Genomic DNA, 15,579 nt, shown 5'->3' on the forward strand with positions numbered 1-15,579 from the left:
AAAGCCAAATGGCATGACCAGATACTCATAGTTCCCGTATCTGCACCAGGTGGTAGGCGTTCAGTAGGGCCAGCTTAGAGAACACGGTGGCTCCCTGGAGCGGCTCGAAGGCAGAGGAGATGAGAGGTAGCGGGTAGCAGTTCTTCACCGTGATGTCGTTGAGACCCCGGTAGTCGCTGCATGGGCGCAGTGTTTTGTCCTTTTTCTCCACGAAGAACCCTGCGCTGACAAGGGAGGCAGAAGGAGGGATGAACCCTGCAGCTAGAGAGTCCTCAATGTAGGTCTTCATAGCCTTGGTCTCCAGACCTGACAAAGAGTACAGTCATCCCCGGAGCAGAGTGATGGCTGGGAGAAGGTCAATCCCGCAGTCATAGGGTCGGTGCGGCAGATGGCATGGAAAGGGGTGCGAGTAAAGGGAGAGGAAAAGTTCTCCATAAGGCCCACCAGAGTACTCGCCCCTTCTTGATGAGCCTTGTTTTTTAATGGGCAGGTAGCTACGAAATATCCCGTAGGTCCACAATATAGACAGCTCTAGGTGTGGAGTCGGCATAAGCGCTCAGCCGGAGTCAATCTAGCCCTGCCCAGGTGCCTGGACTCCGAAGGAGGTGACTCGGCAGCCCTCAGTGATTCCCAAGAGAACTCGGATGACATCGGGTTCACTCGGACATGTAGACTTCTGGGGTCTCCAGAATTCTTCGGAGGCGGGGTGGGAATCGAGGGTGAACGAGGATGACAGAGCACAGATTCCCTTTCCCTTCTATGTTCTCGAAGCCGCCCATCGATCCGGGTTGGTCAAGTCTATGAGGAAGTCAAGGTCCATGAGCAGCTCATCTTTGACCACCTCCGATAATCCGTGAAGGAACATGTCGAACAATGCTTCCAGGTTCCAGGAACTCTCAGCCGGCAGCGAGCGAAAATCCGTTGCATAGTCTGCCATACTACGGGAGTTTTGATGTAGCTGGAGCAGTTTACCAGCAGCCTCTCTCCTGGACAACGGAGAATTAAATACCTTCCGAACTTCAGCCACAAACTCCTCTAGACTGAGACTGAGGCAGACGATGGACTGTTGCTCCCACACCGCCGTAGCCTATGCTAGTGACATCCCGGACATCAGCATTATGATGTACGCTATCCTCGAGCGGTCCGAGGGGAACGAAGAGGCTACAGCTCGAAAATGAAGGAGCACTGGGAGAGAAAAGCCCGGCAGGTTCCGGAATCTCCAGTGAAGCGCTCCAGAGAAGGTAAGCGGGGTTCTCAGGACACTGGGGTAGACTGGGAGATTATGGATGTGCAAAACGACAGGTCAAGCGCAGGCAAAGGTCAGTAATCCAGATCAGAGTCCAAAGGTACAGAACGGCAGGAAGTCTCAGGGTCAGGGCAGGCAGAGGTCAATAATCCAGTGTGGTGGGACAAAGTACAGGACGGCAGGCTCAGGGTCAGGGTCAGGGTCAGGGCAGGCAGAATGGCCAAAACCGTGAAAACTAGAAAACAGAAACTTTAGAAAAGACAGGTGCAAGGAGAAGGCTTGACTAACAAACGAACAGGCAACAGACAAACAGAGAACACAGGTATAAATACACAGGGGATAATGAGGGGAGATGGGAGACACCTGGTGGGGGGTGGAGACAAGCACAAAGACAGGTGAAACAGATCAGGGTGTGGCAGTTCCAGTGTGATAGCCATAGCCAGCTAGCTAACATAGCATTCCTCTCTTTATGAGGTGGGTGTTTGAGTAGGCTAAACTAGTTAGCTACTGTAGATTCGCTAGCTAAGTGAAAGTGAAAGTGAGAAATACAACAGATTATATAGTTAGCTCTCTGTCTCTCTTGCTTCTCCTTCATTTTTAAAGAAATTAATTTATTCAAAACTGTTCAGCTATTGCCTTTCTCTCTCTTTGAGTCAACTACTCACCACATTGTATGCACTACAGTGCTAGCTAGCTGTAGCTTATGCTTTCAGTACTAGATTCATTCCCTGATCCTTTGATCAGGTGGATAACATGTCAGTTCCTGCTGCAAGAGCTCTGATAGGTTGGAAGACGTCCTCCGGAAGTTGTCATAATTACTCTGTAAGTCTATGCAAGGGGGTGAGAACCATGAGCCTCCTAGGTTTTGTATTGTCGTACCCAAAGGAGGACGGAAATTAAGTGTCCTCTGGCTACACCATGGTGCTACCCTACAGAGTGCTGTTGCAGCTACTGTGGAGCTTCATTGCAAAACAATGTTTTAATCAATTAGTTGGTGATGTGAATATACACTGCTCAAAAAAATAAAGGGAACACTAAAATAACACATCCTAGATCTGAATGAATGAAATATTCTTATTAAATACTTTTTTCTTTACATAGTTGAATGTGCTGACAACAAAATCACAGAAAAATGATCAATGGAAATCAAATTTATCAACCCATGGAGGTCTGGATTTGGAGTCACACTCAAAATTAAAGTGGAAAACCACACTACAGGCTGATCCAACTTTGATGTAATGTCCTTAAAACAAGTCAAAATGAGGCTCAGAGTGTGTGTGGCCTCCACGTGCCTGTACGACCTCGCTACAACGCCTGGGCATGCTCCTGATGAGGTGGCGGATGGTCTCCTGAGGGATCTCCTCCCAGACCTGGACTAAAGCATCCTCCAACTCCTGGACAGTCTGTGGTGCAATGTGGCGTTGGTGGATGGAGCGAGACATGATGTCCCCGATGTGCTCAATTGGATTCAGGTCTGGGGAACGGGTGGGCCAGTCCATAGCATCAATGCCTTCCTCTTGCAGGAACTGCTGACACACTCCAGCCACATGAGGTCTAGCATTGTCTTGCATTAGGAGGAACCCAGGGCCAACCGCACCAACATATGGTCTCACAAGGGGTCTGAGGATCTCATCTCGGTACCTAATGGCAGTCAGGCTACATCTGGCAAGCACATGGAGGGCTGTGCGGACCCCCAAAGAAATGCCACCCCACACCATGACTGACCCACCGCCAAACCGGTCATGCTGGAGGATGTTGCAGGCAGCAGAATGTTCTCCACGGCGTCTCCAGACTCTGTCACGTCTGTCACATGTGCTCATGTGCTCAGTGTGAACCTGCTTTCATCTGTGAAGAGCACAGGGCGCCAGTGGTGAATTTGCCAATCTTGGTGTTCTCTGGCAAATGCCAAACGTCCTGCACGGTGTTGGGCTGTAAGCACAAGCCCCACCTGTGGACGTCGGGCCCTCATACCACCCTCATGGAGTCTGTTTCTGACCGTTTGAGCAGACACATGCACATTTGTGGCCTGCTGGAGGTCATTTTGCAGGGCTGTGGGAGTGTTCCTCCTTGCACAAAGGCGGAGGTAGCGGTCCTGCTGCTGGGTTGTTGCCCTCCTACGGCCTCCTCCATGTCTCCTGATGTACTGGCCTGTCTCCTGGTAGCGCCTCCATGCTCTGGACACTACGCTGACAGACACAGCAAACCTTCTTGCCACAGCTCGCATTGATGTGCCATCCTGGATGAGCTGCACTACCTGAGCCACTTGTGTGGGTTGTAGACTCCGTCTCATGCTACCACTAGAGTGAAAGCACCGCCAGCATTCAAAAGTGACCAAAACATCAGCCAGGAAGCATAGGAACTGAGAAGTGGTCTGTGGTCACCACCTGCAGAACCACTCCTTTATTGGGGTATGTCTTGCTAATTACCTATAATTTCCACCTGTTGTCTATTCCATTTGCACAACAGCATGTGAAAAGTATTGTCAATCAGTGTTGCTTCCTAAGTGGACAGTTTGATTTCACAGAAGTGTGATTGACTTGGAGTTACATTGTGTTGTTTAAGTGTTCCCTTTATTTTTTTGAGCAGTGTATTTAGTAAAGTTGTATCTAAAAATTAAAACTTTTTTAATGTTTCCCTATTTACATTTTTTTTTTTTTTTTCACTGAGGATGATGGTCCTCCCCTTCCTCCTCCTAGGAGTCTCCACTAGCTGAAGCTCATTGTCTTGATCTCAAATTGGTAGGTGGCTGGCCCAAGTAGGTGAACATTTTGGAAAATGTCGCCACACAGCTTTCCGTAAACAGTCGCTTTCAAACAAAGGATTCTGTGGCTAATTTAAGTAAGACAGTAATTCTGCTCATAGATTATGCATGTATGAACTGCACATTGACACATCCAGCCCAAAGCGGGAGGTTGTTCAATGACTTACAAATCTTCATGCTTCATGCTTCAGCTTCATGACCACGATGTGTGTGTCAAGCTTTCGTCAACACAGTCATGCACTGGTGATCCCAGTAAACTGATACTACATAAGGGCTTCAGGGCTGGTAGACCAAACCTGCTCTTTATCATTCTTTCTTATCTATGATATAGGCAAAGAAAAGGTCATTCAAAAGCTCTAGCTCAACTGACACCCCAAAATATGAAATGTCATGTTAACGTTGTGGACAATAGGTTTACTGACTATATTTTAAATCTATAGTGTAATACTACATCTCTTCACACTTCTAGAAGTGATGCGCTAAATTACACTAAAATGTCTAGTTAGGTATAGAAAACAAGTTACCTTTTTACTGTACATCCATTCATTCATGGGTAGTTAGCGTACACTAAATAAGTAATGCAGTTCTGTCTCAGTATGTGTAGCCCATCTATCTGATGCTGTCTGGACAGAAAGAGTATGACGTTTTTCCGCCCGCAGCATTGAATGCAAGAGAAGCCAGTTTGGATTTGGCTTCAAACCAATCACATCAGAAGCCAAACGTCATTGACAGAAATAACTTGAATTGTTGCATTTGCATCTAGCTAGCTAAAGTTAGCCCTTTCCCAAATTAGCCATGGATGGAGATAGGGATTTGGACTTGTGGTTTTATTAAATTATCCGTACCGGCCAATGATTATAACGGCGATTCTGATCCAACCCTAAATTCATACAATGAGAGGATGGAAGTTCAACAAGTAGGTAGATGTAGTAGGCTAATGTTATTAATTAGCTAGCCTGGCACATCATTGCCCATGAAAGAAAGTTAGGCTAGCGATGAAGCATTTTAGCCAGGTAGCCTAGGACAACAAAAACTAAAATCGTGTACTGTATGCCAGAGTCATAGATTGTTTCTGCAACATGAAAGAGGAGGATGGCATTGTGTGTAGCCCATGTACACTGTCTCAGTGTGTGTAGCCCATATATCTGATGCTGTCTGGACAAAAAGAGTATGACATGTTGACGCCGTAGCATTAGATTGGTTGATGACAGCAATCATTTGGCCTCCTTTAATAAAACAAATTTAAGATCATTTGCCAATTGGTGCTGAGCTGAGCTCAACTGTGGGTTGTCCTGGTGCATCAAAACGCCCCCCAATGGAGGCCAGTTTGGATTTAGCTTCACCCCAGTCAAATCTCACCCTAAGCTAAACGTAATTTTAGTTTCTGGTCTTCTTGTGTTGATGTCCTGCAGTAGCTTTCGGCCCGTTCCTAATCCATGGATGGAGATGGGGATTTGGACTTGTGGTTTTGACTTAATTCTCTGTACAGGCCAATGATTATGATGCGATTCTGATGTAACCATAAATGAATATGCTGTGCAACTTGCCTGAGAAGATTGAAGTTCAATATGTAGCCTCGATGTAGCCTAGCCCTTTTAGGCTCAAAATTAACTAGCTAGCTAACTTAGCTGGTCAATTTCTGCCCATGCGGGGTAGTTAGGCTAGCAAGCATGTTAGCTAGGTAGCCTAGGACAACGAAAAGTAAAAGCTTACTTACTGTATGACAGAGCTATGTACCGTTTTGCCAACATAAAAGAGAGGAGGATGACATTGGCGTTCAACTAGTCTACAAGTAGGGTGAGTCCAAAAAATATTTTGCTTGCTCGCACACGTACTCACACACATACACACACACAACATTGATTGGACTAAATTGTTTTTGTATCTTTAAGTTTGTTTTCAGTGTATGACACAAAGCATGTATAGTTCTGTTGATTTGACGATGTTTAAATGTTTATGTTGAAATAGTGCTGAAATTGCTGAGGCAGTGCTCCTGTTGCCTTTGTGCAGACTTGCGATAACTCTGTGGTTCTAAATCATTAGTTGTTTAGTAAACTGTCAGACATTAACTTGCTTGACCATTCTGCACGTGATAGAACGGTTTGTTACATGCAATATTTGCTTTGTGGACTTCACCAGACAGATTTTGCTCTCCGGTTTTGTGAAGAAACAAACATATGTGTAGTTGAATTTATTCCGCCACTGTTTGACTGTTGTGTTTTTGTTGTCACGGCCTTATTGTATATGACGGTGGCGTATGAACGATTGAGTTATAGAGCAAACAACACAATAATCACAACATAGGTTGTTATATGGATTTTTTACTGGCTTGGCTTCGTCAGTGATTTTACCCACAAGCCACCACTGAATGGTACTGTAACGGCTTTCCTCCTCCTCTTCATCAGAAGAGGAGGAGCAGGGATCGAACCAAAATGCAGCTGAGTTTGTAGACATGATTTATTAAAGGAAAAACACAAAAACACGAACTTGACTAATCAACTAACAAAACAAATAAACGGTGTAGACAGATCTGAACGACGGACTCACATAACACACGAGAACGCACGAACAGGGAAAAAAGCCTACACATAAAAAACACTGAACAAACAAACCGAAACCAGTCCCGTGTGGCGTAACGACATACACAAACACAGGAGACAATCACCCACAACGAACACTGTGAAAACACCTACCTAAATATGACTCTTAATTAGAGGAACGCCAAACACCTGCCTCTAATTAAGAGCCATACCAGGCAACCCATAAACCAACATAGAAACAGAAAACATAGAATGCCCACCCAAACTCACGTCCTGACCAACTAACACATATAACAAACTAACAGAAATAGGTCAGGAACGTGACATAACCCCCCCCATAAGGTGCGAACTCCGGGCGCACCAGCACAAAGTCTAGGGGAGGGTCTGGGTGGGCATCTGACCACGGTGGTGGCTCAGGCTCCGGGCGAGGTCCCCACCCCACCATGGTCAATCCCAGCTTCCATCTCCCCCTATGAATGTCCACCCTCATCTTACCCCCACAAAATCCTCTTGGTAACCTCAACAACAGGGGCAGCACCGGGACAGAGGGATAGATCAAGACAGAGGGATAGCTCAAGACAGAGGGATAGATCAGGATATAGAGGTAGCTCAGGATAGAGAGGGAGATCAGGATAGAGGGGCAACTCCGGACTGAAAGGCAGCTCCGGACAGAGAGACAGCTCTGGACTGAGGGGCAGTTCTGGGTAAATAGCCGCTCCGGGCTAAGGGACAGCTCATGACTGGCTAACGGCTCTGGACGCTCATGGCTGGCTGACGGCTCTCGACGCTCATGGCTGGCTGACGGCTCTCGACGCTCATGGCTGGCTGACGGCTCTCGACGCTCATGGCTCGCTGACGTCTCTGGACGCTCATGGCTCGCTGACGGCTCTGGACGCTCATGGCTGGCTGAAGGCTCTGGACGCTCATGGCTCACTGACGGCTCTGGCAGATCCTATCTGGTTGGCGGCTCTGGCAGATCCTGTCTGATTGGCGGCTCTGGCAGATCCTGTCTGGTTGGCGGCTCTGGCAGATCCTGTCTGGTTGGCGGCTCTGGCAGATCCTGTCTGGTTGGCGGCTCTGGCAGATCCTGTCTGGTTGGCGGCTCTGGCAGATCCTGACTGATAACTGGCTCTAGCGGCTCCTGACTGACTATCGGCTCTGACGGCTCGGGACAGACGGGCGGCTCTAATGGCTCAGGACAGACGGATGGCTCAGATGGCGCTGGGGAGACGGATGGCTCAGATGGCGCTGCGGAGACGGATGGCTCAGACTGCACCTGTCTGGCGGAAGGCTCTGGCTGCTCCTGTCTGGCGGAAGGCTCTGTAGGCTCATGGCAGACGGGCAGCTTTGCAGGCTCATGGCAGACAGGCAGTTCATGCGCCGTTGGGCAGACGGCAGACTCTGGCCGGCTGAGACGCACTGTAGGCTTGGTGCGTGGTGCCGTAACTGGAGGCACCTGACTGAGGACACGCACTTCAAGCCTAGTGCGGGGAGCAGGGACAGGACACACTGAACTCTCAAAGCGTGCTATAATCCTGGTGCGTGGTGCCGGCACTGGTGGCACCGGGCTGAGTGCACGCACATCAGGACGAGTACGGGGAGAAACAACAGTGTGCACAGGACTTAGGAGACGCACATGTGGCTTAGTGCGCGGTGCCGGAACTGGAGGCACTAGGCTGGAGACACGCACCATAGGGAGAGTGCGTGGAGGAGGCACAGGGCTCTGAAAACGCACTGGAAGCCTGGTGCGTGGTGTAGGCACTGGTGGTACTGGGCTGGGGCGGGGAGGTAGTGCCGGAAATACCGGACAGTGAAGGCGTACTGGCTCCCTTGAGCACCGAGCCTGCCTAACCTTACCTGGTTGAATGCTCCCCGTCGCCCCCAGTGTGGGGAGGTGGAATAACCCGCACCGGGCTATGTAGGCGAACCGGGGACACCATGCGTAAGGCTGGTGCCATGTAAGCCGGCCCGAGGAGACGCACTGGAGACCAGACGCATTGAGCCGGCCTCATGACACCTGGCTCAATGCCCAATCTAGCCCTACCAGTGCTGGGAGGTGGAATAACCCGCACTGGGCTATGCACTCGTACAGGAGACACCTTGCGCTCTACTGCGTAACACGGCGCCTGCCCCTACTCCCGCTCTCCACGGTAAGCCTGGGAAGTGGGCGCAGGTCTCCTACCTGCCCTTGGCCCACTACCTCTTAGGCCCACTACCTCTTAGCCCCCCCCCAAGAAATGTTTGGGGTCTCCTCTCGGGCTTCCAGCCACGTCTCCTTGCTGCCTCCTCATACCACCGCCTCTCTGCTTTCGCTGCCTCCAGCTCAGCTTTGGGACGGCGATATTCTCCCGGCTGTGCCCATGGACCTCTCCCATCCAATATTTCCTCCCAAGTCCATGATTCCTGTGTATAATCCTGCTTGACTTCACGCCGCTTGGTTCTGGATTGGTGGGTGATTCTGTAACGGCTTTCCTCCTCCTCTTCATCAGAAGAGGAGGAGCAGGGATCGAACCAAAATGCAGCTGAGTTTGTAGACATGATTTATTAAAGGAAAAACACGAAAACACGAACTTGACTAATCAACTAACAAAACAAATAAAAGGTGTAGACAGATCTGAACTACGGACTCACATAACACACGAGAACGCATGAACAGGGAAAAAAGCCTACACATAAAAAACACTGAACAAACAAACCGAAACCAGTCCCGTGTGGCATAACGACATACACAAACACAGGAGACAATCACCCACAACGAACACTGTGAAAACACCTACCTAAATATGACTCTTAATTAGAGGAACGCCAAACACCTGCCTCTAATTAAGAGCCATACCAGGCAACCCATAAACCAACATAGAAACAGAAAACATAGAATGCCCACCCAAACTCACGTCCTGACCAACTAACACATATAACAAACTAACAGAAATAGGTCAGGAACGTGACAGGTACCTCGGTACCGGTACTCCCTGTATATAGCTTCGTTATTGTTGTTTTATTATGTTACTTTTTATTATTTTTTACTTTAGTTTATTTGGTAAATATTTACTTAACTATTTATTGAACTGCACTGTTGATTAAGAGCTTGTAAGTAAGCATTTCACAATAAGGTCTACAGTTGTTGTATTCGGCGCATGTGACAAATACATTTTGATTTGACTTTGATTTGATTTGAACGGAAATAACAAAAACCAGCAAACACTCTGCCCTCCATGGAGTGAGTTTGACGCCCCTGATCTAACCCCTGAACTTAACTCAAATATATGAATAAGATCAACACATACAGTATGATAGAAAATAGATGGAGAGCTGGGGTCGAAGTACAGTGAGATATGTGTAGTGAGAGAAAGTGAGAAAAATAGATGGAGTTGGATGGAAAGAGGGAGGGACAGAGACGGGACAGTTGTCACTTAAGCGTGTCCTGATGAATACTAATTGCTGTGAACTAAAGAGCCAGAAAGAGTTCCATTGATGGCTGAGCACAATGGAGAAGGGACAGGGGAAGCAGAGGAATTATATTATTTCATTTTCCCCTTCTCCTTGTGTTTGTATGCCAACCCGCCGCCTGTTGTCTTTGAGGGGAAAGGAGACTGTGGCTCTCACAATGCAGCCCTTGTGTCTGGGGCCACAGGGCCAGAGTAAGCCAGGGCTCACACAGCTTCCTCCCTCCCTGCAAGATGGAAAGGTCCTCAGCGTACAGGCAGGCTTGCGATCAATAGGGTTTTGAGATGATAAATTGAGCTCACTGGCGTAGGGGAAACCCCAGTAGCCCCCGCAAGGTGGGGGTCCCACGAGCTCTGGGTGCCCATGCGCCCATCATCTCACACCTACAGTATGTCTAAATTTTATTATATTTTTTGATAAATAATTTTGACAGTAACCCTCCTTTTTAATGTCAACATGTAGCAAGCAAAGTGTTTGTGTTGTCAATCTACATTGGGCTGTTACATGGAAAATTCATTTTACAATCTGCAATGTTTGAATTTCCAACTTTAATTGCTGAACAAGTACATACAATATTGTCGCCAGCCATCATTCTAAATAGCAGCATTGTGACACCGTAGGCCCATAGCTTCGTGAAACATAAACGTTAGGCTTAACATGAGAAAATACAGACCAAATAAAAGTAAACACGAATCCATTAAAGCAAAGCTATAGGCTACTACAAGCATTAGCACCACATAATCTGATAGGCAGCCGTGTAAACGTCGCAATTTAAGAACCATGGACAGCGATCAGTAAGTAGTCTAAACTTCGTGAGTGGCTGACGCATAAGATTTTCTGAGGTCCAGAAGACTCCAACTTTTCTGGGGTCCAAAGAAACTGCGCTACGCCAGTGGTTGAGCTAGCAGTAGGTTACAACCTTGCTACTGAAAGTCACAGCATGGACTAGCAACATGGTTACTTCCATGGGGATATGCCGCTGTTTTACCCATAGACCATACCAGGCTCAAAACTAAATATGTATAAATATCCCTTTCTCTAACTGTCTCTCTATTACATAAATACAGTAAACAGACACATTCTAGTTTCAAACCCTTTGAAAACGGGCAACCCTTCCTCACTTCCTCTCACGTGTCCCTTATTGACAAGTAGAGGATAGAGGCAGAGAGAGACACAATGGCAGCCTGTCAGATCACATCCTCATTAACATCTGGAGCAGAAAGGAGAACAACCCTGTTTACACTGTCCACCATGGCCTGAGACATATGGTCTGAGAAAGAGAGAGGGGGGGCGAGGGAAGAAGGGAGATGGAGAGGGCGCTTGAAGAAGGGAGAGGAGGGTGAGGGAAGAAGGGAGAGGAGGGCGAGGGAAGAAGAGAGAGGAGGGCGAGGGAAGAAGGGAGAGTAGGGCGAGGGAATAAGGGAGAGGAGGGCAAAGGAAGAAGAGAAAGAGAAAGGGAGAGGGAAGAAGGGACACGGAAGAAGGGAGAGGAAGACGAGGGAAGAAGGGAGAGGAGGGCGAGGGAAGAAGGGAGAGGAGGGCAAGTGAAGAAGGGAGAGAGAAAGGGAGAGAGAAGAAGGGAGAGGGTGAGGGAGAGGGAAGAAGGGAGAGGGAAGAAGGGAGAGGAGGGCAAGGGAAAAAAGGGAAAAAGGGAGAGAGGGGAAGAAGGGAGAGGAGGGCGATGGAAGAAGGGAGAGAGAGAGAGAGGAGGGCAAGGGAAGAAGGGAGAGGAGGGTGAGGGAAGGAGAGAGAGAGAGAGAGAGAGAGAGAGGGAGAGGGAGAGGGAGGGAGAGAGGAGGGCGACCAAAGAAGGGAGAGAGAGACCTTGGAGGTCAAAGGGAGGAGAGAGGAGGGAGAGATTGCAGTGGCAGAAAGGGGCTCAGAGAAAAAGAAAGAAGATATTTTTGCTTCCAAACTGTCCCACGGTCATGTTTGGCTGAATAACCCTCAAAGGTGATCAGTCACCACTGTTTTGAAGAGAAAAATAAATCCTCATCTCATCAACTGCTGCAGGTTAGAGCTTTGGGATTTTCTTTTGGTGTCTGATGATCTGTTTTGGTCCTCCTTAGGGGCAAATGTTCTATGTATAAAACTGTTCTTCTTAGTACATTCAAAAATGCTCTACCACACTATGTAACCATTATAAATCAGATAATGTTGTTATTCTATTGCAGGGACAGGGAGGGTGACTTGCTTCATTATGAACTGTGCTGCTATTTTGATACTAACCACAAGTTGTTTCAGTTGGACGTCTGCTATTTATCTCCCAAATAGACAAGGTATGTTTTATCATTTTCTGAGTATAAAAGGTATTTTAGCTTATGACAGGAGAGTATGCAGAATTGTATCCATCTATTGAATCTGTTCAATTTAGTTCATGAAGGCCACTAGCTATAGGTCAGTAACATTGCTTAATGATGACCATAGAATAATTCTAACCCAATGTAATGTATGAGACTTTCATTGTTGAATAATGGAGGAATAATCTACAAGGAAGCTGTTTTAATTCCCTCAGCAACAAAGAAATTGAAGTATCTGCTTGAGCCACCTGTTTATGCCGAGGTAACCAGCCCTCGGGGAGGAAATGCCACTTTGCCATGTGTACTGCGATTCAAACCAAGCCATTACAAGGTGAAATGGACAAAACTGGAACCACTTCGTCATGGAAGCAAGAACATTGTCATGATCACAAACGGTTCAGACCACAAACCCTATGGCCTGCTTGGGCCACGGGCCTCGCTCCGTAAGGCTCATGCCATGGATGCCTCACTACGACTCAGCAACCTGGAACTAGAAGACGATGGTAGATATCGCTGTGAGGTGATCAACGGTATCGAGGATGAGAGTGTCATCATTACATTGGGGATAGAAGGTACATTTTGATGATTCTTGTAACCTTTCTAAACATTTCAAATGTTGTAAAGAAACCGTATCACTTGCTATTCAGACAAAAATATATTTGGAGAAAAAAAAGGCAAATCAGACAAAGTTTTTGATATGTTGTGGGACTTAACATCAACATAAAAAGAGACAACTTCTATTTACTTTTAGGGATGGTGTTTCCATATCAGAGCAAAAACGGCCGCTACAAATTCACCTACCAGGAAGCTAAGGAGGCCTGTGTTGAACAGGATGGCACATTGGCCACATTCAAGCAGCTATACAGAGGTATTCAATATTCAATCAGTAAAACATTGACAGTTTACTCTGTAACTTTGCTGATGCCATAGAGGTTTATGTAAGGCTAACTTTCACTAAGTAAACAGTAACACATTCTCATTGTGTAGCCTGGACAGAGGGTCTGGATTGGTGCAACGCGGGATGGCTCATCGATGGGAGAGTCCGCTACCCCATCCTGCACCCACGAGCAGAATGCGGTGGGGAGCTGCCGCCTGGCATTCGCAGCTATGGCCCCCGGGACAGGATCCGGGACCACTTTGATGCCTTCTGTTTCACCTCTAGAACAACAGGTCAGCTGAATGGGTTTTGGTGCTTTGCGAAGCTGTCAAATAGCAATGTCAGTACAGTCTTTATGTGCCAAATTAGTTCCACCCCTTTTAATTCGGGATGCTGCTTATTGAAAATGAATAAAAGGAGTTCAATTGGATTTGGGCGATGTGGTACATTTAAAAATAGTCTGGAACCAACATTTTAATCAAACATTAATAAGGATGCAATTATGTTATAGTATTGGCAAAAGACTGTGTTCAGAACAGTCTTACGTTATTCTGACTGTAAACTTTCCATAGCAACAAGGTGACCTTTGGCGATACATAGGAGTGGGCTCGTTAATGGTCCTGAGTGGATGAGGATGGACAATAAAAGCTGTTGTTCAGACCCACTTGTAAACAAGTCCATCTGTGGGAAACTAGTTGCCCTTTAGTGACATTAGAACATACACTGTAATCGGAAAATAAAAACCTTAGTGGAAATGTTGAATTATAAAGACAGTGGGTGGTTTTACCATATAGCACAGTTCCCTAATAAGTTTACATTTTTTATTGTTGGACATAAAAGACTACATTTTAATTTAGGAAATATGTTTGAAAGTATCCCCACACATAATAGAGCGATATACAGGTATGTGATCTATACAAATGTAAGCAAGGTTTGAAATTATTATGTTTCAGTCAAATGTTATATCTGGTTGGACTTCTTGCAGTTAATTTGCAGTCTACAAACTATTTGTAATTATTATAATTATTTTAAAAATTTGCGCTGAATCTAGTTGATGATCGCTGCCATATAGGGATGGATACAGCACCATACTTAACTTAAATAACAGTAATGATATTGTTGTGAGTGCATGTCAACACTTCAGATCCAGAATGACTGAGACAACAAATTACTTCTAATGCTTTAGCACAGGGGTTATCAACTAGATTCAGCAGAGGGATGATTTTGTTCTTGAGCGGATGGTCAGGGTGCAGGGACATACTTACAAATAATTTGTGGACTGCAACAATTGACAGCAAGAAGCCCAAACAGATATAACATTTGACTAAAACATAATCATTTTAAACCTTGCTTACATTTGTATATGATCACATATATACTGTACTTTGGAACAGATTTTCCAAATTTAAATCACTTGGAGCTGATTTGCTGATGTTTTTACAGTCTTTTATGTCCAACACTAAAAAAAAAAGGCTCATACTTGGGGGGGGGGGGGGAATAAAATCACCCGCAGGCCAAATTCAAACCACGGGCTGCCAGTTGGCAAACACTGCTTTAGCAGGTTAAAGAACTTGTATTCCCCTTCCTCTCTTCCAGGCTTTGTGTTCTTCGTTGGAGGGCCACTCACGTTTGGGGAGGCAGTGCAGGCATGTAGGGGTGAGGGAGGAGAGTTAGCTCTGGTTGGACAGCTCTATTCAGCCTGGCATTTCCTGAGCTATGACCACTGTAATGGAGGTTGGTTGAAGGACGGCAGTGTGCGTTTCCCTATCACCACCCCTAGAGCGCGCTGTGGCGGTATTCCCGAGGCTGGGGTGCGCAACTTTGGGTACCCCAACAAGACCCTGCGTCTCTATGGAGCCTACTGCTACAGGTAGCTTTCATGAGACCTAAAGCGTGTGGAGCCTACTTCCAATGACTTCATAGATCCAAGACGCAGCCATTGTGAAGACTACCAGTGACCCCTACAGGTTTCATTACGCTTTTCCGCAATACTACAATATGTTATTACAGGAAACCTCAAAGGTTTAACGCCTTTTTCCATGGGACACATCAATAAAAGCCTGCCACTTTTATGAGCTTTACTGCTACAGGTAACAACTGCTGTTCATGTTTTCCTGCGTTTGTGTAACATGCGTTTTGTGATCTTTGTTATCCAAGAAGCACTATTCTAATGTAACAGGATAGTTATTACACAATGACAAATTCCTAAAATGCTGTTGTTAGCTTCTTATCTGATGTAAGAGAGTGCGTGAATAGCAGAATGGGAGAGAGTATATGCATTGAGCATAACTGTAATACAATAAAAGACCTTGAAAGTGTATTTGATCAATGGCATTAAAATATAATTCAAATGCAACTATATTCACATGGATAAATACATTGTAATCAATTCATTTTATGAGATTCTT

The 15,579-nt window shown here is 46.4% G+C and overlaps 1 protein-coding gene across 1 annotated transcript; it reads left to right on the forward strand.

Annotated features, from left to right (window-relative positions):
- Positions 1–11,760: 11,760 nt before the first annotated feature.
- LOC129857530 (hyaluronan and proteoglycan link protein 2-like) lies at positions 11,761–15,560 on the forward strand. The gene is made up of 6 exons (XM_055925863.1): positions 11,761–12,007; positions 12,169–12,273; positions 12,510–12,866; positions 13,046–13,162; positions 13,282–13,464; positions 14,768–15,560. Exons 2-6 carry the CDS (start codon positions 12,195–12,197, stop codon positions 15,043–15,045), a joined length of 1,014 nt encoding a protein of 337 aa, XP_055781838.1. The 5' UTR covers positions 11,761–12,007; positions 12,169–12,194; the 3' UTR covers positions 15,046–15,560.
- Positions 15,561–15,579: the final 19 nt, after the last annotated feature.

The sequence above is a fragment of the Salvelinus fontinalis genome, chromosome 6, assembly GCF_029448725.1.
Source record: "Salvelinus fontinalis isolate EN_2023a chromosome 6, ASM2944872v1, whole genome shotgun sequence".
NCBI lineage: Eukaryota > Metazoa > Chordata > Actinopteri > Salmoniformes > Salmonidae > Salvelinus > Salvelinus fontinalis.

Coding starts and splice junctions, on each gene's coding strand:
- LOC129857530 (XM_055925863.1), top strand. CDS start 12,195: ATGAACTGTGCTGCTATTTTGATACTAACCACAAGTTGTTTCAGTTGG. Junction 12,867..13,045: donor CATTACATTGGGGATAGAAG/GTACATTTTGAT, acceptor ATTTACTTTTAG/GGATGGTGTTTCCATATCAG. Junction 13,163..13,281: donor ATTCAAGCAGCTATACAGAG/GTATTCAATATT, acceptor CTCATTGTGTAG/CCTGGACAGAGGGTCTGGAT.